Source organism: Halichoeres trimaculatus, unplaced genomic scaffold (assembly GCF_033239565.1).
Source record: "Halichoeres trimaculatus isolate MK-OKI-2021-1 unplaced genomic scaffold, fHalTri1.1 fHalTri1_scaffold_1, whole genome shotgun sequence".
Lineage (NCBI taxonomy): Eukaryota > Metazoa > Chordata > Actinopteri > Labriformes > Labridae > Halichoeres > Halichoeres trimaculatus.
In genome coordinates this window covers 15,237,698-15,263,886 of record NW_027437179.1, presented here as the reverse complement: position 1 = coordinate 15,263,886, position 26,189 = coordinate 15,237,698, and the positions used below count along the sequence as shown (strand labels likewise).

Genomic DNA, 26,189 nt, shown 5'->3' with positions numbered 1-26,189 from the left:
TGTGGCACTCAGATGTCAGTCACTCACTTATCATATTTCAAAATCATGGTCAAAAAATCTGATCATTACAGTTCAGGGTAGGGCTGAACGATTTTGGAAAATAATGTAATTGCAATTTTTTGCACCATAATTGCGATTGCAATTTAGCATGCATTTTTTACATTTATTTAAGTAATTTAATTTATTTATTTAATATATTTATTTATCTATTTATTTTGGGGGGGGGCATTTATCTTCTGCATTATTCACTAAACACAAGCTATAAGTCATTCTATAGTAAGACCAACACGACAAAGAATACTGTCAACTTTGAACAAGTCTTTCCAGCACTTTCTAATTGAAAAAGAAAAAAGGAACACTGAAATTTACTGACTTCCAGTTGTCAGTTAGAGTCACAAACCATACAGAGTAAAGTAAATAAGGTGTATGGCTCTGCCAGCCACGATCATTCTACTGTATGGATCTCTGTAGCTAACAGGGTTTTTGACAGAAAACCAGCATATTGATTTTTGCTGGTTTTAAGGAAGAATGAGTACAAGTTACTAAATCCTCTCCAGGTACATGATTTTTTTTTTCTAATTGCAGCCTTTGCGATTTGAAAATCGCATTCTGTTACATTGCAATGTCGGTTTCAAATCAATTAATTGTTCAGCCCTAGTTCAGGGGCACTTATTTCATGACTTTCCATGTTTCCCTTACATTAGCCCCAGAGGGGAGCCATGAATCAGTGAAGTGAGCTTTAGTTGTACCTGACGCTGGTGATAAAAAGCAATAATGTTGGAATACGTCTTGGGAGAGCAAGATGCAATATATGCGATGCAGTTAATAGAAAGAGGCTTCCTGTCCAAGCAGAATATAAGACCTAATGATTGTGCATTAATTCAATGGACAGCAGGGGGTTGGCCAACAGCTCCATAATACCGTCTCTACAGTGAGTCCTCCTGATGCCAAGTTGTCTGCCATTGGACAGTCTGTCAGGCTCATCCCTCTTAAGGCAGCTGCCTGTAGTAGAAGGCGTACTCCCTAACTCATCCATGGCTAATCTCACTGCTCCAGAGGCCTTTGTTGAAACCGTTTGTAGAAGAAACATCCATGTCGTGCAGTTTGCAGACAGAAAGGACAGAATAAGTACTACATATAGTCATTTCAAACACTTCTTATTAGAGGAATATTCATAATCTGCTTTTTTTCTCCTCTTAACTACACCAAAAATAACATCCCATATGTAAAGTTGAAACCTATAATAGAAAAAGCAAAGTCTGCAAATAAAGGAAAGTAACAGTCCAACACCACACTCCCTGCTGATTGTATCATACTTATTGGCTGATCGTCTTTTATTGTGCTTTTCAGAGTCAGGACAAAGTACAGCCCATCCCCACACCCACGAAAACACTCCTCAGCCTGCACTCTTACCCTCCAGGGTATAAAATCAAAGCACTGATGAAAAAAAAAAATGTACTGAAGCTTGAACAAATTATTATTCACTTTCACAGGTCTTTTACTCCTGTAAAAAGTGTTGTGTCTAATAAGCACAAGCAGACATTGCAAGGGTATTTTCTGTTTTTAGAAAGAACAAAGGGGGTTTTCTGACACTGGGTCCAGCATTGAGCATTTTTGTTGTGCTATTCAAAACCATACACAGACAAATCTATGAGTCCTCATAATAGACAGGGAGGCCCCTAAGAGGCAATGAACCAGGATAACAAACATGTTGTGCTGCTCAGCCACTCACTTAAACAGAGCAGTGTTTACCAATAAGAGCAAAATAGCTTTACTTCCACTTCTAGCAAAAACAACCCATCTTATCAGGCAGTCAAGCCAGAGGTCATAAATAACCTTATTGCATTGTGTGAGCACCCATGGTAATTCTAGACAACCTGTTGAATGTTTAGGCAAAAGAGCCAAAAAGACTTATTTATCAGGGTGTGCAATCCCAGCACGCCAAATAAAACTATGAAAACTTTGTAATGTTGGGTTTTAAATCGTGAAAATAAAGACTTTACATCACAGCATGACACAAACCTCTGTTATTTTGACTCAAGTTAAAGTTGTGTGTACAAGGCTGCTCAACACAAGGGGTCCTGTTCAATGTCTGACAAACAAAATTAAGATAATTATTAACTGAAGGATGTTGGAAAAAAATCAGATCTGAGTGAGTTCAGTTGAATATTAACTAACCACAAAAGGTTTCCCCTATACATTAAGCACTGAGAGAACAACCTGATAAACATAAGGTTCCTTGTCTAGAGTATATATGAAAACACTTTGATCGTTTGGGCTTAGATTTAACTGGATACACCAGTTACAATCTTTAAAATCTTACAATTACATTTATGAATAAGACACGTTTAAAATGTGAGGCCAAACCCCAATAATATTTCTCTTTTAATGGAACTTTCGTGTTGTAATTTTAAAAACGTCTCACCTGGTGTAGTCCCCTTTGGCTTCCTTCAAAAGAAAAAAAAAAAAAACAGGACAACTATTAGAAGAAGAAGAAACTGACATACCACACTGCCCTGTATGCTATTGTTTGCTTCGTGCACTATCTGCACACGGGCAATGTCACACCATTCAATGTAAACAATGTTAACTTCCCCCCAAATGACCACGTTTTACTCTTGCGTCAAACGTGCAACTGTTTTAATGGACACTATCTCTAAGAAGGTCGGTCTGTTTACGAAAGGGACGACCAGAGGAACCTCACAACTGTTCTTAAATGTTGCGTACTCGACCCCACTTCATTCACACACGGAGGTAGGTGACACATTTCAGTTTAAAAGTCTGCGACAAACTCTTTCTTACCTGCAATGCGAATGCGGCTAATTTGAAAACATTTCCACTTTCCACCTCGATGCTCTCCTGTTGTAATGCAAAGCAAAATAAGCATCGGTTTTCGAAAAAAGCTCCCACGTACACACAAAGTGCAGGCTGTCCCAACACTTGACTTCAGAGTGAGGGAGAGAAATCCTCCCGTCCCGTGCCCGGTCCCACCGTTACCGACTGAACCACTAATAACACTGAGGCGAAACCGAATTTGTATCTGCCCGTGGAGTGTCTGTAATACTTAATTAAAAGTGCCTCAGTTATCGCCAAATTCTCTACGTAACTCACACAGTGTTCGGCAGAGGGCCCAGTTGAAGGTCCTTCATAAGGCTACAACCCCCATCGGTGTAGTGGTACGGTCCATAAGCAGGTTCAACTGTCTCCCATGGTGACCAATCTGCTGCCCCCGCGAAAAACTGCACCGCTGCGTCTGATCACATGGTGCCTTCAAGTGTTCCTCGTACATACTCGTTTAAGGAACCTTGTTCCAAGTTTTACATTCCTGGAACTCCACTTTATATTTTCGTTGTTTTTGTTTCGAGCACAGATATTGACAAAGCAGTCTCCTAGATTTTAATCTTTGGTAAACTAGTCCATGGGGGTTGAATGTAAAAATAATTGCATCAAATTGTTATGAATGATTCACAGAAGAAAATGATTGAGATTACTTTAACTATACTCCACAGCTCGACTACCCTTCACTAAAATACGAAATATTACTCGGTGGAAACAGCTGCTGCAAAACACACTAGTCTTACTGAATCTGTTTGTGACTAAGTGCTTCTGAGTCAAGCTAAAAACACCTGCTTAATCATCTCCTTTGATATAGGACATACCGTATATTTCTATTTTTATGTGTTTATGTGTATGTGTGTGTGGCTAGATGTGTAAGTTGAGCTATAGGTATGTGATCATGTGATTAATGTATGTATCTGCGAGTACATGCGTGTTTCTGCCAATACCAGGATGGTGGGGGAATGGGGTTGGGAGGGCATCTCTGTCATTTATTTACTTGTTTTTTTTTAATTGACCAATCAACTAGCTGATATATACTTTTTTTGTTTGTCTGTTTTTCAAAAATGCTAAGGCGTTGATGTCTGCTAATATTTTCAACCGTCTGGCATTTCTCACATTGACCTTGCCATTAATTTTATCATTTAAGACACAGATTCACAACATACAGGCCATACCACATCATTTAAACTCAGGTTTAACAACGGCTTGAACCTTTTAATACTTACAAAGTTGTTCTATTTGAAAAGAAATTCTAAACCATTGTATCATAATTGCATTGAATTGAGTCATAAACTTTGGCAAATTTAGGTTTTTATCAACAGCACCTGAAGGCAGCATGTTGAATCACTAAGACAATATTTAAGAGAGATAACATTGTTAGCACAAAGTGTTTCAGAGGTATTATTGAGACAGGTGCTCTTTAAAAAAACAACAGAGAACTGAGTCACGGCACTCAGGTTTCAATGAATATCTTGGCAAAAGTGCCACAAAACACATCATTGATCATCCAGGCTAACCATGACTATAACTTTTAGGAATTACTGATGAAAGATAAGTTTTCAACTCACATGAGAATAAGTTATTATGTACAGTGACAAAGGCAGACTGTTTGAGGAGGGAGATAAAAAAAAGAGAAGCTTTAAAAAATCTTTAAGAAAAACTTACATTAAACACCAAAGATTTGGCATTCAAGAAGAACAGCTCCACTGTTGAGTTCTCTTTCAAGAAGGTGATCCTTTCAATGTAAAACCTGTAATGAACAATTCTGGTGAGCCAGTTTCACTGAAAATAAAGGCTATTGTAAGAGCATTTTTCCAGTCTCAGAGGGTGAGACTTCATGTTCTGTAAGCGTTCACTGCAATACTTAAGTAACACTGCCATCTGCTGGTAGGATAAGAATTGTAGACTGCAGCTCACCAAACACTGACTTGCCCACAAACTTTGGCCCCATTTAAAAAATTAGTAAATCCAATACTTGAACAGCTCACTGGTGTCATATATTGTGCAAGTTTTTGACAACCAAATCACTCACCTCACAAGGAACTTGAGTTCCAGAGGACCAAAAGTCTTGGAGAAGTCATGATCAAGGACTTTACGATCCATCTTTAGCCAGTTATTCTGGCCACTGAGCAGAAAAGAAAGAACTGGATTGAAATGGCATCATTGTATATTCTTCTTTATTACGTTTTTCTTAGCAAGGATTAATACAAAATAAACCGACTGGTTTGAAATAAAAAAAATCACACATACACATACACAGACAGTCTTCAACTTGACTATTACATGAAGAAATGTACGTACGTGTCATCTATGAAGCACAATCCAAAGTATTCTTTCTCCTTCAGGTTGAAATGGGATGACACCAAATCTAACAGCTCAAGTGACAACAACTTGGGCTGTAAAGTTCAGAGAACAATGTAGAATTTAACTTTGATAATTTCAGTGCTAACTCAAAAGCACATCTAAAGGCAATGGAAATTCAATAAACTCAAACTGGGGTTCATCCCGGGCATGGAGAAAATCAGTTCATTTCAAAGTAAGCAGGAAGGGTTTACCTGAACCAGCAGCTCCAGCTTCCTGCCATCTAAGAGGAGTACCTGACACTGACGTCCCTCTGTCATCTGCAGGAAAGACAAATAAAATAAGATATGACAACAACTGAGAGACAACATGGCATCTTAAAAAACACCTCCATTTGGGCCCCTTAAGTCAAGAAGTGTCCTTAGTCTGAGTTAAATAGAGAAGCCCTGAACAGCTCTCAGTGTATTTTTGTTTTTCCTGCTAAAAGGTAAGAGACAATACAGGCTTTTCTATTTTGGAACCACACGCCAGAGCATTAGTCAAAAAAAAATTACCACATTTAAGCGTAAAACTCAGAGTCCAGCAGTGATCATGAAAAGCCTCGAATCGGCTCTACAGAAGTGCACAATAAATCCTTATCAACATCTGATTTTCTTATTGTAATTAAGCAACAGTAGTCTCTTCCACCCACATACTCATATTCTGCCTGTATAGGAGTCTAAAGGAAACCTCTAAGACATTAGCATTTTCTCTGCTGTAAAGACACATAAACCAGAAGACAATGAAGCCCTGCTCCATGGTTTAATTAAATTCCAAGTGTATTGTTAAGGAAGAATGGGTTTTGTAACCATTCTGCCATCACCAGCAGAAAAGCCTTTCAGTACAGGCATGATAGAAATGATCATGTGATGATAAATTAATACAATTAGAGTGATAATTTGGAGTGATGAAATTTGCATTTTTTTGTCAAGTTAAATTTGATTCCATGAAATACTCTTGCTCGCTTTGTACAAATTCTGACCTAATGTTTAGAACACATTGGATATCTGGTGATACTCCAAATAACTTCTATCTCAAAAATGTAGATGTTATAAAGCAACTGAGTATGGTGCAATGAATTGCTGAAGGAATGATTTTTGTTAAACTGTCTTAAAAATTAGTTTCTGTCACAATAAGACAGTCTTGTTGTCAAGTATGCTTAGCACAGAACCTGAGAGTAAAAATGAAACTCTTACAAATACAGAAATAAAGATGCTCTCATATACCGTTGTTATACTCTCTTAAATGTCTGTTTAACAATTGTTATAAAAATGGCAGATCTTAATTACAATAACAATGTGCTCCTGTATGGATGATGCATTTCTGCCCAAGGAATAAACTAGTATCCTTCTTGTGTTGAAGACTAAATTGGAAAATCTTGGTACTCAACCTCTTGGCCTGTGTACTGGAAAGTTAAAGTCATTGTGAAGGCATTGTGGCCGTAAGGGTGGAAGACACTTTGTAGTGTGCTAGTAAACTTCAGCCTACCAAACCAAACTATGTGTTCTTCACACCACAACAGAGCTGTCACTTCACTGTTAAACTGAATGAGCTTCTTTTGTCATTTAATACTCTAAACCTCAGTGAGATACGCTCTATTCCTTTATATAGGTTTTTCCAGTCACATCTTTTTTATTTACTAATAATGATACCTGTTTATTAACTGAATACTTTTACTGGATACTGACACGTTTGTATTTAGGACCCAGAAGCAAGTAGTTGGTGATAAACAATGAACAGTCTTTATTGGCAGAAACTTAAAGGCACAGTTCAGAGCAGGGTTTGAATCCGCACACTTAGGAATGAAGGGTGAGTGTCTCTTCAGTAGAGTCACACAGGAGACATTTGGGACAAAGGCTCAGACAGTCTTTGAATGCAGGGAGTTGCGGCTTGAGCGGGGATCGAACCCGCGACCACAGGATCTCTAGACGAGCGTTCTCCTGACTGAGCCACACAGGAGACGTACAGGCAAAGGCTCACGTAGTAGAAGGCCGGCGGGGGTTCAGTAACCAGGCAGACCAGCACGGAGAAGGATTCAGGCGATACTCAGAGTCGAAGACAGGCAGGGATCAGGTACCAGGTAGACCAACACGGATCAGGACAGGCAGAACTCGGCGTCCGAGGCAGAAGCAGGATCGACAGCCGGGGACTCAGGCAGACAGGTGAGTGACGAACAGAAGCTTTAGTCGATACCTTGTAGTCAGGCCGAGGGTCAGGCGTAACAGGCAGAAACTGGGACGAAACTTGTAGGCAACAGGTAAGCAGTCCGAAGACAGGTCTGAAGTTCTCAGCGTGATTGCGAAGACAGTCTGACAATGACTGTGTGTGGAGCTGGGGTTTATATAGGTGGCCTGATGGCAGCAGATGAGGTTCAGGTGTGAGCAGGAGCACAGGTGAGTGGAGTCAGGCTGATTAGGCTGGAGACAGAGGCTGAGGCTGAGACTGAGGCTAAGACTGTGACAGAACCCCCCCCTCAAGGGACGGCTCCCGACGTCCAACACATCAACAGGGGCGGGGTGGGTGGGAAGAGTACCTCAGTACTCTTCCGAGGCGGAGTCCTCACGGACATCAGGTGGAATCCCCTCCTCCTCTTCATCCTCTTGGGAATCCCCTGGTGACGGAGGATCAACAGGGGTGACGAGAGAAGGTTGCTGTGATGGGCGTCCTTGCCTCCTCAGGGACGGCTGCTCCGGGTGGTCCTCGTGGAATTGTTTAATGAGGTCCTTATCAAAGATGTCCCGGGAAGGCACCCATGACCTCTCCTCAGGACCGTATCCCTCCCAATCCACGAGGTACTGCAGGCCTCTCCCTCGCCGACGGGAACGGAGCAGACGGCAGATGGTGAAGGCAGGACCCCCGTCGATAAACCGTGGAGGAGGAGGAGGAGGAACATCAGGAGACAGGGGACTCTCATGGACAGGTTTGATCCGAGAGACATGAAAGGTGGGATGAACCCTCATGGACCGGGGAAGCGTCAACCTCACCGCCGTCGGATTGATGATTCTCTGGATGGGGAAAGGACCCACAAACTTAGGTGCAAGCTTCCTGCTCTCAACTCTAACAGGTAGGTCTCTGGTAGATAACCAAACTTTCTGACCCACCTGATAGGTTGGAGCAGGAGTTCGACGGCGGTTGGCTGAAGAGGAGTAACGGTGGACGGCCTTCTGTAGTGCAGCCCTGGCTCGGGCCCAAGTCCGACGGCAGCGTCTGGCGAAGGCAAGGGCGGACGGGCAGGAGACGTCATTGTCCAGAGCCGGAAACAACGGGGGCTGGTAGCCGTACACACACTGGAATGGGGACAAGCCGGTGGAGGAGGAGACCAAGGAGTTATGGGCGTATTCGACCCATAGGAGCTGCTGGGACCAGGTGGATGGGTTCTGGGATACTGTGCACCGAAGAGCCGTCTCCATCTCCTGGTTCATCCGTTCAGTTTGCCCGTTGGATTGAGGGTGGAAGCCAGAAGATAAGCTGGCAGTTGCTCCCAGGAGACGGCAGAATTCTCTCCAGAAAGCAGATGAGAACTGAGGCCCACGGTCTGACACCACGTCCACCGGAAGGCCATGGATGCGGAAGACGTGATGGAGGACCAGTTGTGCCGTTTCCTTGGCGGACGGGAGCTTCTGCAGGGGAATGAAGTGGACCATCTTGGAAAACCGGTCTACCACAGTGAGGATGGCCGTATGTCCCTCGGAGGTAGGTAGACCGGTGACGAAGTCCAAGGATATGTGGGACCATGGACGATGTGGGATGGGCAGAGGTTGGAGGAGACCGGCAGGAGCCTGACGGGAGGACTTGTGTTGACTGCAGATCTGACAGGCTTTGACGAAGTCCCGAGTGTCCTCCTCCAGCGTGGGCCACCAGAACCTCTGAAGGAGAACTTCCTGTGTACGTCGTGATCCGGGGTGACAGGTCAGGTTGGATGAGTGGGCCCACTGCAGAACCTCCGACCGTAGAGCCTCAGGAACAAAAAGACAGCGAGGGGGACAGGAACTGGGACCAGCTTGACCTTGGGTTGCAGCTTTGACTCTCTCCTCGATATCCCAAGTGAGAATGGCGACGACACAAGGAGGAGGTAGGATGGGAGCATCCCTCTCTGGGCTGTCCTCATCTCGGAGGTATTGGCGGGAAAGGGCATCCGGTTTGGTGTTGCGGGAACCAGGACGGTAGGACAGAGTGAAATTAAACCTGGAGAAAAACAGGGACCACCGGGCTTGACGGGCGTTGAGTCTCTTAGCAGTCTTGATGTATTCCAAGTTCTTGTGGTCAGTCCACACAAGAAACGGCTCCTTAGTTCCCTCCAGCCAGTGCCTCCATTCCTCCAATGCAAGCTTTACCGCCAGAAGCTCGCGGTTGCCGATGTCATAATTCCTCTCAGCGGGGGTCAGTCGACGAGAGAAAAAGGCACATGGATGGAGCTTGTGGTCTGAAGGGGAACGCTGGGATAAGACACCTCCTACTCCAACATCAGAGGCGTCTACCTCCACCAAGAACTGGAGGTCTGGATCAGGCATCTGGAGAATAGGGGCAGTGGTGAACCTCTCTTTCAGGGTACGGAAGGCAGTGTCTGCATCAGGTGACCAGAGGTAGGTTCTCTTGCTGCTTGTTAGAGTGGTGAGAGGAGCAGCGACCGTGCTGTAGTTTCGGATAAACCTGCGGTAGAAGTTGGCAAAGCCCAGGAATCTTTGGAGCTGCTTGCGGGACTCAGGAACAGGCCAGGAGGTGACAGCAGAAACTTTGGATGGCTCCATTTGGATGTGGCCCTTAGACACGATGAAGCCCAGGAAGGAGACTGTGGGAGCGTGAAACTCACACTTCTCAGCCTTGACGAAGAGTGAGTTTTCTAAAAGTCTCTGGAGAACAGACTGGACATGATGCACGTGGTCACTGAGGTTCTTGGAGAAGATGAGGATGTCGTCGAGGTACACAAAGACGAACTGGTTCAACATGTCCCGGAGAACATCGTTGACAAGTGCTTGAAAGACGGCTGGGGCATTAGTCAGTCCGAATGGCATTACGAGGTACTCATAATGTCCGATGGGTGTATTGAACGCCGTCTTCCATTCGTCTCCCTCCCTAATGCGGACGAGGTGGTAGGCGTTGCGAAGATCCAGCTTTGTGAAGACCGTAGCTCCCTGTAGTAGCTCGAAGGCAGAAGAGATGAGAGGCAGGGGGTAGCGGTTCTTCACAGTGATGTCGTTCAGCCCTCGATAATCAATACAAGGCCTCAGGGAGCGATCCTTCTTCTCCACGAAGAAGAATCCTGCACCAGCAGGTGAGGAAGAAGGACGGATGATGCCCACAGACAGGGAATTATTAATGTAGTCCTCCATGGCCTTCCGTTCTGGTGCAGAGAGGGAATACAATCTTCCCTTGGGGGGAGTGGTGCCCGGGAGAAGGTCAATGGCACAATCATAGGGTCGATGTGGTGGCAGAGATGTGGCGTTGGCCTTGCTAAACACAGCACTGAAATCGTGATACTCAGGGGGCACCCTTGAGAGTTCAGGCTGGACCTTGGTGCAGACAGGGGGGTGCGGAGACATGGCATCTTTCAGGCAGGTGAGATGACATGCAGTTCCCCAACCACGGATGGAGCCAGTGGACCAGTCTATGACAGGGTTATGTCGTCGAAGCCAGGGGTAGCCGAGGACCAGCGGCATGTCAGGATGCTCGAGGACGTGAAACTGGATAGTCTCTTTATGGTTGCCTGAGATGAGCATGGTAACAGGAGCTGTCTGATGAGTGATAAGTCCCATCAGATGGCCATCCAGAGCTTTGGCTGGAATTGGTTGATGGAGAGGAACCAGACTCAGTCCAAGTTGCTCTACGACTCTCTTGCTGATGAGACTGGAGTCTGAACCAGAGTCGATGAGGGTGGCCAGGGTCTGGGGTCCGTCAGGCAGGAGCAGGCGTGCAGAAGGGGAAGGACGAAGAACCTGAGGAGTCTGGAGGGAAGAGCTCACCCGTATCTCCTCTCTTACGAGTGAGCTCTGTCTTTTAACGGGCAGTCTTTTACAAAGTGTCCTTGCCCACCACAATACAAGCAGAGCTGCGAGGAGATCCGTCGTCCTCTTTCAGCAGGGGTAAGGGAGGTGCGACCCAGCTGCATAGGTTCGGGGTCCCCTGCCATCATAGAGGAAGACTGTCGGAGTAGATTCTTGGGTTGCGGACTGGAAGTGGGCAGATGAGTCGGTGTCTGACTCTTTGCTCCTCTTCTGGCCCTGATGCGGAGGTCAATCCGAGTGGCAAGGTCAATGATGCCGTCCAGGGATGAAGGGAGTTCATACGGGACCAGTCCATCTTTAATGTAGTCTGCCAATCCATGAACAAAGGCATCAATCTGGGCCTGAGAGTTCCACCCACTGCGGCTGGCTTGGGTGCGGAAGTCGATGGAGTAGTCTGCCACTGACCGTCGACCCTGTTGGTGCCTCAGGAGACCTGCCGCTACCCCGGCTCTGTCTGGATTCTGGCCAAACACCTTCCGAAGTTCAGTGGTGAAGGTGAGGAAACTGGAACAGGCAGGAGAGTGACGATCCCACTCAGCAGTTCCCCCAAAGCCTTGCACGCCCCGTCAGATGATTGATGGTAAAGGCTACTTTGGCAGCTTCAGAGGAGAACGTGCGAGGCTGGAGAGCGAAGAGCAGGGTGCAGTTTGTAATGAAGGCAGCACAGGTCTCCGGATCTCCATCATAACGTTCAGGAGATCCCACTTGTGGTTCAGGAGTGTCCGGCAGGGCAGGAGGTTGAGTGATCGGCGCAGGATCTGAAGCTGGTGGTGGAGCATGAAGTCGTGAAGCAAGCTCAGTAACTGTCTGGGTGAGGGTATCCACAGCACCCTGAAGGTGGCTGACAGAAGTGGTGATCAACCCTTCCTGATGAGCCAACACTTCTTCAACTCTTTCCAATCTGTCCATTGCCGAGGGTGTGCTACTCGCTGGGTCCATCCTCTGGTCAGACTGTACTGACACGTTTGTATTTAGGACCCAGAAGCAAGTAGTTGGTGATAAACAATGAACAGTCTTTATTGGCAGAAACTTAAAGGCACAGTTCAGAGCAGGGTTTGAATCCGCACACTTAGGAATGAAGGGTGAGTGTCTCTTCAGTAGAGTCACACAGGAGACATTTGGGACAAAGGCTCAGACAGTCTTTGAATGCAGGGAGTTGCGGCTTGAGCGGGGATCGAACCCGCGACCACAGGATCTCTAGACGAGCGTTCTCCTGACTGAGCCACACAGGAGACGTACAGGCAAAGGCTCACGTAGTAGAAGGCCGGCGGGGGTTCAGTAACCAGGCAGACCAGCACGGAGAAGGATTCAGGCGATACTCAGAGTCGAAGACAGGCAGGGATCAGGTACCAGGTAGACCAACACGGATCAGGACAGGCAGAACTCGGCGTCCGAGGCAGAAGCAGGATCGACAGCCGGGGACTCAGGCAGACAGGTGAGTGACGAACAGAAGCTTTAGTCGATACCTTGTAGTCAGGCCGAGGGTCAGGCGTAACAGGCAGAAACTGGGACGAAACTTGTAGGCAACAGGTAAGCAGTCCGAAGACAGGTCTGAAGTTCTCAGCGTGATTGCGAAGACAGTCTGACAATGACTGTGTGTGGAGCTGGGGTTTATATAGGTGGCCTGATGGCAGCAGATGAGGTGCAGGTGTGAGCAGGAGCACAGGTGAGTGGAGTCAGGCTGATTAGGCTGGAGACAGAGGCTGAGGCTGAGACTGAGGCTAAGACTGTGACAGATACGTAGAATACTTGTTTATTGACTGATAAGAATACTGATAAGAATAAATAAAGCTGATTGGATTGGATAAGAATACACAAAGGACATCACTTTACTTCAATGAAATTGTGAAGCACACTTGTTTTAATGTCCTGACAGGGAAAATAACTGTGACAGTTAATAAACTGTTTCAAGTTCAATCTAGCATTAAAAACAATATCCCTTTCAAGCATTGTTGTGTCTTTGTGACGAGGGCACAATCCTTTCAGTGGCTAATCCATCAGCGCAGTATTGTTTCAGGGCAGTGACATCAAACGCTGAAGAATTAACAAAGGCCTTCAGTTTCTGATTTCAAGGTCAGAGCCAGCCAACAAATCCCAGATTTATCTTCAAACCAAAGTTTTTGTCCTAAGTCTAAGTCATCTGTTTCTTTTAGGGATACAGTAAAGTACAACATGAAACAATTTGTTAGAAAATCAAGATGGACTGTATTACAACCTTCAGTTCAAGCTAACACCAAGCAGTGTAGCAGCTCCTCAGCTACAGGTGACAGTCATACTTTTTTGTTTATCATCCATCTGTCAATGCTGGAGCTTAGTAATGACTTCCAATCATATATGTTAACATTTTTGAAGGACATGAAACTGAACCTTTGACAATCATAAAATGTACACATGAGACCAGCCAATGTGACCCGCTCAGGCTTAACTGGGTCATCCTGTTTTTACTATCCTCACAATTTACCATCGCCATCAACAACTCACCATTTTAGGAAAGCATGATTGTATCTGCCATTGTAGAGAGTATTTAATCATTTTCTTCATGGTGCCATTAAGTACTTTTACTTACTTAATTTTTAAATTATTCATTCTTTAAGACTGTTGCATTTATTCAACAGTATAAAAAGAAAACATGATATATGTAAAAAAAAAAAAAAATGCATCTCACTGGTTAAAATGTGCACAAAGCAGTTACAAGTGGCTCCTCCTTAAATAAAAACACTTATGTAGAATTCACATTAATACACCCCGAATTACAGTACTTTGAAACTAATTAAAGTATTTGTTTTGGAAATACCTAATTATAATTTGAAGAAGTTAATAAATTGAAGACTTTGCCTTATAAGATAATATTTTTATGCAGTAATAATGCTACTTACAAATTTTTCAAGCAATAACTTGTGTACCTCTTTAACATCTGTTCATGTAGCTAATGCAGAAATCATTCCAGTAGATGGACTCTAAAATACCTAGAGGATGGTTCAAAGACTGTTTGGGTTTTTACTTACATTTAAAGGAGAAACAGAATAACTTTTGTATAAGCATAAATAAGGATTAGAAAAGGCCATAATCATTTTTTTTACACTTGCTTTGTGTGCAAGCAAGGAGATAAAATTCAAACCAGAGCACTTCACACAAGCCGGATATGTGTTAACCACCACTCAGACAGTCTCCACACACGTCAGCTTGACTACAAAGCATTAAAAAAGTCAGACATTCTCCTCTTCAGCCTCCACAGGGTGATCAAGAAGCTGGTCATGCTGCTTTATGACTGCCACATGTGCCAAACCCTTGTTAGAAACAGTCTGCTACTAAGGAGTAGCCTTTGCTTTCTCACATTCACAGACAAAGACAGATTCATATGTTAATGAGCAAGATGAAAAATAATTACTCACATCACTCCAAATTTAAAGGAGACATACAGTCATAAAACTGGTACCTAAATAATCCAACCAACACTCCTGTTTCTCTTAAAGCAATCCTTCAAACCTGCAACCATTACACTCCTCTTTCTTTTTACCATCATTATGCACACTACCTGTGCTTTGAGAGCTGTCATACCTGGTAGCATTTTCCAATTCGGAGCCAGGCTTCTAGAAAGCTTCTGCACGGCACCAGCCTATTATTGTACCACCTCCTCAAGGTCTGATGCGCCAGGCTCCAGATGAGCTGACTGCCTGATGCCACCAGGTCCTCCATACCTCGAATGATTTGCACAGCCATCATTAGGTGCCTTTTCTTGCTGTCAGTCAAGCTCTGCCCCTAATGCTGATGACGCCTTGCTTGTTTTAGTGCCAGGAGAAAAGATGGTCTGCAGACCACTTAGTTTTCCTTTAAAGCAACAAGCTGTATAAGGAATCCACACGCTACACACATAGGTCACTATGCCTCTACAGCTGATGTGATGTCAGTGAGAGTCAGTGCTCTGGAGAGGCTGGAGTGGGGCAGCTTGCCTCAGTCTTGGTCCTGGGCCCCAGTCCAAAACACATGTCTCATTGAGTGCAGGGGGAAGACAAAGCAGAAACACAAGGCCTCTGCCTCAGGAACTCACTGTCCCCTCAAAATAAAATCACTTAAACAAAATAACAGCACACATGAAAACAAAATCTGAACAGCCTTTGATGCTCCATTCTCATAAAGATGACCAAATGAAGTTGTTTCTGTATAATTCAGCGTCAAAGCAAATAACTTTTCCCTATAAATTTGTACTTAATTTTAGCATGTGTTTCAATTTTATTGCCTTAGTTGGCTGTGGAAATGTCCTGACACTTGTCTGGGAGCTATTTCCTGAACATCCACCCAGTATATCCTGCAGGAGCCCTGCAGGATATACTGGGTGATGTGTAACAGCTCTCTGCTGTGTCTGTGGACATCATGTATTGTTTCACTGAAATGACTGACAAAAAATGTCACAGCCTGCACCATTACCTACAGCAAACAAGAAGGACATGGACTTAAGGTTTCAGACAATTCACAATTTTCCTGTGATAATTCTAAAAAAAAAAAAAGTAAAAAAAAAAAAGATTCAAGAAGTTTTAATACCTAGGATTCATGGGCTAAAGAAATGAGCAACAGAAATAATTCTTACAAGGTTACAACATACATCAAACCACGTGCTTGTATAGTTTTTTATTCTCAAAATATTGATAGCAGAAGCTTAAAATGTTTTCTTTGAAACTCAAAGAACCTGAACACTAAAAGTCCCTTAAATGTGAAGCTAAACAATGAAAAGTTTGAACATTTAACATACCCTGTTTATCAGATGGGTCAGCTGAATTGACACAACAGTGTAATGTCATTTTGTACACAATCACTGCTGCCACAGTGTCTCTGTATCCATGGCTGATGTCTCTGTCCTGGCACCATGGCAGTAACACCATGACCTCACACCACAGACTGTCACCCTCCCTGATGCAACTATCAAATCACTCCATTTCCCTAAGCAGGTCATGTGCTGCACACAGCACTAGGAGCGCTTAAGGGCTCTTTCTTTCCAGGCTATTGTGATACCCTAAACCTCCCAACCCAGCCCTCTGGTGGAATACAATCAATTGTTGTGCAAATGTAGCAGTGTTGTGACCAAGACTTCCAGGCTGTAGTATGTGTCACAGCCAGCAGGTGGAGAAATTGAGTTACACACAATCCCTACATGTGCCAACTACTCTAAACTGCAAGTTATTAAGCTTGTCTGAAGGGTTTCTCTATTGTCTTCAACCAGTGGCCAAATTGTGGCCCCAGCAACTGGGCCTTCAGTTGGACCATGGGACCACACGTGGCAATAAACAATCAAACATAGAAATAAAAACAATAGCCAGAATCATGTGACATGGAAGTTCAGTATATTGATAGTTTTGTGGGATTACAAATTTATCATGTGCATGAACACTGCAATACCTAACACAACTTCAAACAATTAAAAAATCAAGATATAAAATTGAAAAAATCAACTTGAAATCAATCACTATGCTCACAATGGGCCTCATTCACCAACAGTGTGTACGCACAAATTTGTGCTTAAATCATACATACCTTTAGTGATATACAGTATACTCCCTCGGTGTCTAAATATGGGAAATAACAGGTACATCCAGAGTAACATACATTTATTTTCTCTCTTTTTTAAATAGTGATTTCTGTGATTGTTTATTGCATTAAAATGTGCCTGACACTTTGGAAACCTGCCTCTGAGGCGTGCACTCATGTGCGCTTGTCACTAAGTTACAGCTGTGGAGGGTGCACTCCGCCCTGCGCCGAGGTTAGACCAGGTTGGAGCTGGCGTGCTTTCAGCGCAATTTCAAGCTTTTCTTGAAAAGACAGCCTTGAAAACGGAGTTTCAAGTAATCCAGCAACCACACAGTCTTATCCGTTACTTTCCGCCATTTCTCTTCACGTTCTGCCAACTAGATCTTCTCTTTTCTACTCACTCACTCACAACTACAGTTAGGCACTTATCCATTAAGTATTCACAAATCCCCGGAAGATGACAGGAAATGATCCCGCCCACAACTTAACAAAACATGATTGGCTAAGACAGCTGTCATTGTCAAATTGTGTCCACATTCGCTTGAGTTACACAGGAATTCGTTGAAGTTACTGAAGGCCCTGCCTGCCAGAATGTGTTGCTGATCTACCCAGATACCATCAAAAGGAAAATTGTGATTGGTCCATTTTCCATTTAGTTATATTAACCCATTGTTTGCCAGGACAAGTTTATAAAAATAATATAAAACTCAGTGCTATGATTTCAGTGAGTAAAATAAATAAATAAAAACTTAATCTGTTGAGAATATAACAAAGGTATAAATATAAAGATTTGGACATCCCTGCGCCAAAATCATCCTTACTTTGTACAGTAGGAAGTAGACAATTGTCTGAAAGGGGGAGGCCAATGAGTGAACACAACAGAGGCAGAGATGCAGGGCCATGAAACAGCTGTCAAGCACAAGGGCCTACAGCTGACAGGCTTTGCCACATACTGAGACTGCAGCTGACAGGATGAATAGAGCACATACTGTGCAGTGTGTCTGACACACTGCATAATGCACGCACACATGAAGGACTTTTCAGCTCACTTATAATTTTCTTTACCTGCATTCTTTCCTACTCAATGGGCGAATGATTGTCATACATTAAACATGAATAGTTTAAGTTCATAAAACATGAAAGAGGGCTATATCTGACCAAAGCTTTCTCCATTTCGTGTTTTATCCTCTGAGCGTCACACATGCCCTTTACATGCCCTATGTACATATATTATTTTGAATCAATAAACTACCAGTAAGTGAGTTGCCACGATTAATAATCACAAAAGAAGTTTTCACTTCAAACATATTTCAAGACAAAGAAGCTTTGTGCATGTGTTCAAGTGGCAAAGTGAAGTCCAGCATTATGTGACCTAGCAGGAGGTTGAAAATGAAAAAAAGCTAAGCAATGAGGCAAGGACCCAAGAGCTCCAGGCTTTCCCTGTCCACCTATCAGCTTGTCTGCTGTGTCTGGGGATTTGGGGCCAGCTTCTCTGCTGTGTGGGATGGCGCCTCCAGGGGATCACTGGAGGCCACGGGCCCTGATAAACCAAGTGTCTGCATACAACAGATGTTAAGAAGGAAGAGGTCAGGGGGAAGCGGTGTGGGGCAGCAGAGTTTGAGTTGTCAGTAAGCAGCCCAGTCTCTGCTGCGACAAATTGCTGCCCTGGGGGACTGTGAAGCCCAGATTTGCTCAGACATTTCTAAAAGAAGCGTTAAGAGCCTGTGTCATTAGCTTTCAATATCACGGACAAGTAATGAAAATATGAAAGCCCACAGGCTGACATGTCCATAGGCATCTGTTTGAAACAAAGTGAGTGTTATAAAAACATGGCAAGCAGGGTTTCATAAATATCATGAAAGTATATTTCTACAATAAATTTTACTGAAATAGTGCTTTTCTGACCATTCAGAGTATTTTTTTATTTCTATGTAACAGAAGACTTCAAAGTAATGGCACGCTCTCATATATGTCGGTAAGTCACAGAGTTCATAAAGATGGGAAAAAAGAAAAGACTAAGGACCCTTATTAAATCAAATCCTCCTAAAGTGTCTCTTAAAGTTATGAATCTCATCTACAAAACTCAGTGGGTTTAGGGGCACTGGTAAGTTTTGGCCCTCCTCGTCTACAGAAGCTATACAGTCTAGCAGCAGTGGCTTTAAATGACTCCCAACATCCCCACCCTTTCCTGTCTGTCAGTTTTAAATTCACACTACCCACATTTTCTGTACTTCTGCAGGATTACTACCTAATAAGCCAAGAATTCAGAAAATAACAATGGCTTTGGTTAGTCTACAGTTGATGTCTCACAGGAAAACAGGAAATGTTTGCCAAATATGGGGACAAAATGTCCTTTACTTCATGAAAACAAAAGAGAAGAAGAACTACTGGGTTCTTAATCATAAGAAAAAGAAAACTATCCCTGTCCTTCAAAAACACTTTGAGGGAAACAGTAGTTCTGGCGTTGAATTAATGAGAGCCACAAGGAAAAATAGCCTTCTAAAAGCTGTTACTGCTGTTTCTACTCTGGTTGGGATTACAGTCATCAGCAATGAACTACTGCCGGTTAACATCATGCCACATTTTGTTGGTGTTGTGATTTTGATAAAGACTTCAGCACAATAGTTATGTTGATATTTGTGTGACCGCAAGGCTAGGGATGGGTACCTTTCACTTTTGAAATGATGCAGTACCAAAGCCCAGTGCCTGGCAATTGGTATTGGTACTTAACGGTCCCAATTTTCGGTACTTTTGTGTGTGTTAATATGGTAATCAATGTTAATTTGTTTAATAACAAAATCTCAAAGTTTTTCTAATTTAACATATTTATTTCTCTATAAATAAACTTGCAATGCTGTGTTCATTTCCAGTCACAATGATGCTTTTGGGTATCAAAACATTTGATTTTACATGAATTGGTGCCCGGTTCTACGGATGGAATTTGGTTGGTACCTATGACAGTACCTAATTTGGTACCCATCACTACTCAAGATTTAGCAACTTTGGACCCATTTGCACCATTTCCAGCTCCACTGCCATGGATTGTGAAAATGACCAATTTTGTCAACAAGCAGATGTGAAAGGTGATTTTTTTGATATGACACATAATGTGACTGTCCCTAGCACTGCTATAAAACAATTAAATCAATTAACTTTCTGTTATGACCCCCCCCCCCAAAATAAATAAATAAATAAATAAATAAATAAATAATAATAATAAAAATTTAATAAAATAAAATAAATATATAAATACATAAATAAATAAAAATGTAAAGAGATGTAATGTAAACTGGTAGACTGGTTCCATAATCTGATCAAACTTTACACCCTGGTAAATCACTGCTACTCATGGCATGTTATAAATGAGGTCTAATAGCAGCAGTATTGAAAGTCTTATTCACTCTTTGTCCAGATCACTCTTGAACAGTAACCAGAAGCACTCTATAAGTTCTTTGTGGGCATATTTGGTGTAATCAGACTTTATTCTGGTATTTCTCATCCATAGACCAACTGGTTGGTATGATAATCTACATACAGTTCAAGGAATATGCCATACAAAAACATTAAAGAGGAAAAACATTACATCCAGTTGGTGAGTTTGAGATTCATTTAAGGAAGACTGGGAAAAAAATAGAAAAATTAAAGGCAATCCGGATGGTTAAAAAAACTGCATGAATCTTGGACTATAATTTTTTAACAGCCATAGTAATTTGTAACATAGAGGGGCAATCCATTATGTTTGCATGCCAGTAGAACACGATTACACACACAACAAGATGTTACGTAATTTTCAATGGATCTTCTTTCCAATGAGTTTACCTGCTGTCACATAAATATTTTATAACCTGTCTGTTTTTTTTAACTCTATGCCATTGTTCCATTCAACTGTAAACTTCCTTCCCCTGAAGATACAGTGTTAATATCTGTGAGGGCCTGACACCTGTTACAACTAAGCTCTGAAGATTGACTCCATATCAACTTTCTTACCAACCCCATACACTACAACTCTAAACACTGTGCTAATTATTTTCACCCCTGGTGTATGAGCAACAAAATAATCCCGGGGCTAGGTTGTTGTCATGAAGTGACACGCTTCTTGTGACAAGTTTAGCTGCATTACATGTATGATGCTGTAACATAAAGTACAGTGCAGCAAGGGAGACATATGTAATACTATCTAAATGTTCAAAAGATGATCGCGAAAAGATCCAAGAAAGACTTGGTGATATATTAAGTTCACATAAATATATATAACTTTAATTTTGTTGCATTACAGTACGTTCCTTTTTTGAAGCAGCTGGTTTGCCTGTTTCTTTTATCACCTTCTGTTCCTCTTCACCCAGCCCCATCTATCTGCCTCCAAGCAAAACTGAAACTATAAACCCCAAGCCAAACCCTGCTAACTCAAAACAACAGTTCCTGTATGCACTGACATCACTGAGATAGATAAAGGAAGAGAGCAATGTTGCATTAGAGGGTTGGTGAAATACAGCCAAATACTGTGAGAAAAAAAATGAAGAAGGACAATTTAACCAGAGCTGTGGTTAAACATGTTACTTAAGGTATGCTACCTGGAGCAGGACAGCTTTGTACAGCCACCAACAACCATCGACCTAGGGTACCAGTTTCCAAGTTGCAATTACTTTACAAGAGAAGCACAGTACTGCCAAAAGCCTACAAGCCTACAGTGGTGACCAAAACTTTTGAGGAAAATTTATGTTTTCACAAAGGTCATTTATCATGGCAGGGAATGAGTTTACACAGTTTGTTGCAAGACCACTCTTCACAAACTAGAGTTACTACAAATTTCCACCAGGGAAACCAAGCCAGCTAAGTTTGTGAAAAACAAAATTTGTGCCATTCGCAAAACTTTTGGCCACAACTGTAAAGCTTTAAAGCTCACAAAAGTGTCTGAAGACAAGAAGTTTCTGTCTCCAAACCAGCAAGTTTTTCTCACTGAGATGCTCCCTCACAAGTTGGAAACCCAGCCCAGCGGCACTGGTTTTATAACAACAAACAACATGAGTAATGCTGTGAGAGAGTTACATCCAAACATGTGGTAAAGGATACAGTGTACTGAAAACAGACATGGTGAATAAATGAATGGACTGATTGATGAAAATATTTAGAGATCATGGGTAAAACTGAGTAAAATATTGTTTACAGAATAAGACATTTAAAGTTATATGTTTGGTGATGACAACAATAACTATTTGTAAGGTTAGGACTAAATGGGGAAATTTTCTTTATAAAAACAATCACGATATAATTATTGGTCCATATTGCCCAGCTCAGCAGTAGATCCAACACATATTTTTTTAATTAAATACCTATCCCTACTTACATTTTCCTACTATGTTGTTGTTTAAAAGGCAAATATTGCCCCACGGTTCTGCAAGCCCCTCTCTGAGCTCATAGCAGCAGCCTGTCTGAAAGACCAAGCGGGATACTCGGTTATGGTTCACAGGGCAGTGATAATAACTTCTCCTCCCCCTCCTACAGGCTCAGATATGGAGGTGACTGCAGCTGGATGATATTGCTCTTCATCACCTGCCCAAGGCTGAGCAGCATCTGGGACCAATACCCACCCACAGAGTAGGTGGGTATTGGTCTAGGTGGGGTTTTGGTTTCCATTATTAGCCCTGTAACACAGAGGCTCACATAACACCATGTTAAAGATGAAACAAGCGGCTCCCATTCAGCCATCATTTCTTTTGTCTACAACACCACACCCACAAAAATCCCCAACTATAAATCCACTGAATAATATACAAGCCAAACAAAAGTGACTTATTAAGTCAAGGCTTGAAAAATGAAAAACCAAGCACAATCCAACAGGAAATGACTGTTGGGGGTTGTCAAACTCAGAGCATCATATATTCACAGAAGTCTCCAGTGTTTCTCCTCACTATGCCTCTATCCCCTCTGGCACAAAACCTTTGAAACACTCACTTGGGGTTTAAAGTGTTGAACACTATCGATCACTGAGGATGTAATGCTGTTGGGTATGTCTGCTGTTTGAGCATGCTTGATTTTTTTTTTTTTTGTACAGACTTAAGACAACACACCTTTCCATTTGCGCCTGAGAGGAAAAGAATAGCAGCTCAGACCCTTTCAGACCCCTCTTTATTTATCTTAGGCGCACTCAGGGTGTACTCAGTCTCTCTGCGACAATTACCATCCAGGTTTCCAAACACTGCGATCTCACAGCTCTCCCAAAGGGTCCATGTGTGTAAGAGTGCACATGATCTGTAAAGTGCTTTAGAGAAAACTAGGAAAAAAATGGAGGGAAATCACAAAGGATGCATGGATGGAAAACAGAGATGTGCATAAGCAGCATGATTACTGGGAGTAACGAGCCCCCATCCCTCCATCTAAAGCCTCATAGGTCAGCTCACAGCAGAACAGAAAGGCTTTGCTTTGTTCTAAATTTTCATTATCTCAGCCTCAATGCAATTTTACCCAAGTCTGCTGAGAGTGTAAGGAGGAGGAGGAAAGGAAAAGGAAAACAAAAACAAAACAAAAGGGCCGGTGGTGGGAAATGTGTGTGAGTGTGTTGCAGTCTTGGCTTCCTCCACTGCCCCAGGTTGTAGTTGAACTCACCAGGAAGCAGGTCACCTACAACATCTACATCACACATCCCCATCTGTGCAGCAGCAAGAATGTCAGTTTAGTATTTCGATTTGCTGTGAAAGGATATACGAGTACTAGTACGAGTATACCGTACATATTGGGATAAAATAATGCATCCTTTCAGAAAGCGCCCCTTCAAACAAAGTCAAAGTGACGTACTCCAATACACCTGTCAAGGAAAAGGCTAGTCATCAAATAATCACTGTTTCAACCCAAGTTAACAAAACAATTTAGAATACAATCATATTTTGCAATGAAAACACACAGTTCACATAGCATTTTTCCAATATGGAAAAAAAAAGTCAAACAGCTTTAGCTCACTTATCTATCTATCTCAAAGTTGTTACAATTTTATGAAACTCCAATGTGTTTTCCCTGATGTTTTTTTGGGAGGAAGTAATTCTCTAAGAGAATCTCTGATTGGTTCTTGTATCTTTTTGGTTAAAGGTCTAGTCAACAGAGAAAATGACCTTGGAAACAACCCCATTCATGCCGGTTTTGGATGAACATTGCTCTTGTTGATTAATATGCTCCATCTCTTTATAAGACAATTCAGACTTCGATCAGTTTCAAAACTAACAGTATGTCACAGCCTGAAGAATTGATGCTAATGCTAATCATAGAAAAGTTTCATAATCCTGTTTCTTTTTCAGAGTGTTTTACATTGCAACAGGATCAATAAAATATGTTGCGTCAGGTTCAGCTTTCATTGACACATGCAGCTTAATCATTAAAGCTTAGATTAACTTGATTATCGATGACATGACATGTAGAGAAAACTGACTGCTCCAAGTATCAAACTAAAAGCTCCAGGTCAGGTTTTGGCACAAGCTTGCCTTTTGGGCTTAGGCATACCTCAAGCGGCAACCTCCAATCTAAAAATATAAGAAAGTACTAAGTTGCCGTTTCTCCAATGTCCCCTTGAGGCTGGCTCTGAAAGTACCAGAAGTCACATACACACTAAGCAAAAAAACTGTACAGGGGGATAATGAAAGATATTAAGATTGTAAGTTCGGCCAATCAGAGCCACAGCTCAGCTCACGTGACTGATGGGCGCCCTATAGCTGTGGATACCCAAAGTCTGGCCTACTTCCAAAAGCAGTTCCAGCCAATTTGCTTCAAAAATCCTTTTTAGAAACAAATGAGTGATGTCAGAGACTACATCCATTTATTGTACAGTCTAAGACACACCTTGATAAAGTAGTTATTGCAAAATAATCATCCCTTTAATTTCCCTCATACTGCTGTTGTTTCCATGCTTAAATAACAATGAACTGTGCACCAAAAAGCTACTGTTTTACCATACAGTCATACCAGCATCTATCCCAGACTGTAGGATTTGCAGTTCTACAAGTTCCCCAAGAAACTGGCTTTTTCCACTTAAATGCTAACCATGGATAGTTTTATGAATCCCACCTTATGTTCTTTTTCTTTAATTATTCACAGGCAGTTGGTTTAAAGCTCTTTATTTTATGGCATCTCTGTCCTCAAACTGGCAAGTGTCAAATCAACAGACAGGGCCTGCTGCTGATAAATCCTGTTCATTTTAGACAAAAGGAAACTAGATCCCAGGAGAAATAAAACTGGTTGAAAAGCCAATCACTATGACTGATCCTAGTGTGTTCTACTGTTTTCCAAGGGACACATACAAAAAACTATCCCTGAATATCATCAGTCCCTGCAGTTAAGCATACCAAGACCCCTCAGACACTTACAAAATTGTAGCTTTATAACATATTTCATGTTTACTTTATGTATGCAAGTAATTAAAAAATGAAACACAAAATAAGAGCAGGGTCTTTTACAGTAATTGTGTTTTGCTCCTGAGACGAAGGGTCGAGCTCTTCATAGTTCTTGTTTCCATTGAACTGTAGACTCCTACTCCAGCTAATGTTCCATAAACATTACGGTCAGTGTATTATAACTAACTTGCTGTTCCTGTAAACAACATTATTGGCACCGTTACCAAAAATCTGTCATCTTTGTTTCTCCAGTCCAATCCAACAACAGCCTCAGCAGATAAGTCAACTTGCTTAATGTTGAAAGTATCTATTTGTGGTGGATACTAAGAAATGGTTGAACGTTACCTTGTCCTGATAATAGGTAAATAATGTAAACAGTTTCACTACTGAGCTAATTTTGTGGCCAGAGTCCTGTTAATGCAACTTTACCCAGAATGCATTACTTTAGACAGAGTGCTAAAAGCATTGAGGACATTTACAGCCAAAAGGGGGGAATTCAGACAGTTGAGAGAAATGTTTTGGACTTAATGGATTCACTGGAAATACCCATCAAACAAACATCAAACAAGCTCCTTCACTCAGACGTCCCCTTTGCAATGGGGGCTATGTGAATTGATTTCCACTGCAAAGCCTGTAGATTAGTGTTGACCCACAAAAACATTAACTAGAAATCTGTCCACCGCCTGACCTCACATACTGCCTCAAGTCACAAGCCTGCTTACATAGAAAGCCAATAATCAACAGCACCCATGTTTTTCACATTCAGTAACAGCTAAGCACTTTCAAATCTGGTGTTTGAGCATATATCCCTTCAACAGTTTCTTGATTTAAAACATTTTCTAAAGTTTCTTCACTCTTAAATCATACTGTTAAAAGTACTACAAGTGTATATACCCAAGAACAGAGTTGAGTTTATAGATTGTTTACTGCATTCATGTGAGATCACATGCATGTAGAGAGTGATAAGGTGCTGTCAGATGATGGCAGATACTTTGGGCAATTATTAATATAGGGCCAGTGTATTCAGTACTTTTAGCACCAACACATTCTGACTGAAGGTAACTGACGACTACTAAAACATGATTGGTTCACAATACTTCCAATACAAAGTAGG

General features: G+C 42.3%; 1 protein-coding gene across 1 annotated transcript in view; it reads right to left on the bottom strand.

The window, feature by feature from the left end:
- The window catches only part of frmd4ba (FERM domain containing 4Ba), a 39,566-nt gene extending 24,482 nt beyond the window's left edge, over positions 1 to 15,084 (bottom strand). The window contains 7 exon segments of the mRNA XM_074671117.1: positions 2,426 to 2,448; positions 2,803 to 2,859; positions 4,504 to 4,588; positions 4,871 to 4,963; positions 5,140 to 5,234; positions 5,394 to 5,459; positions 14,739 to 15,084. Coding sequence (XP_074527218.1) covers positions 2,426 to 2,448; positions 2,803 to 2,859; positions 4,504 to 4,588; positions 4,871 to 4,963; positions 5,140 to 5,234; positions 5,394 to 5,459; positions 14,739 to 14,903 — 584 coding nt within the window. The 5' untranslated portion in view covers positions 14,904 to 15,084.
- Positions 15,085 to 26,189: the final 11,105 nt, after the last annotated feature.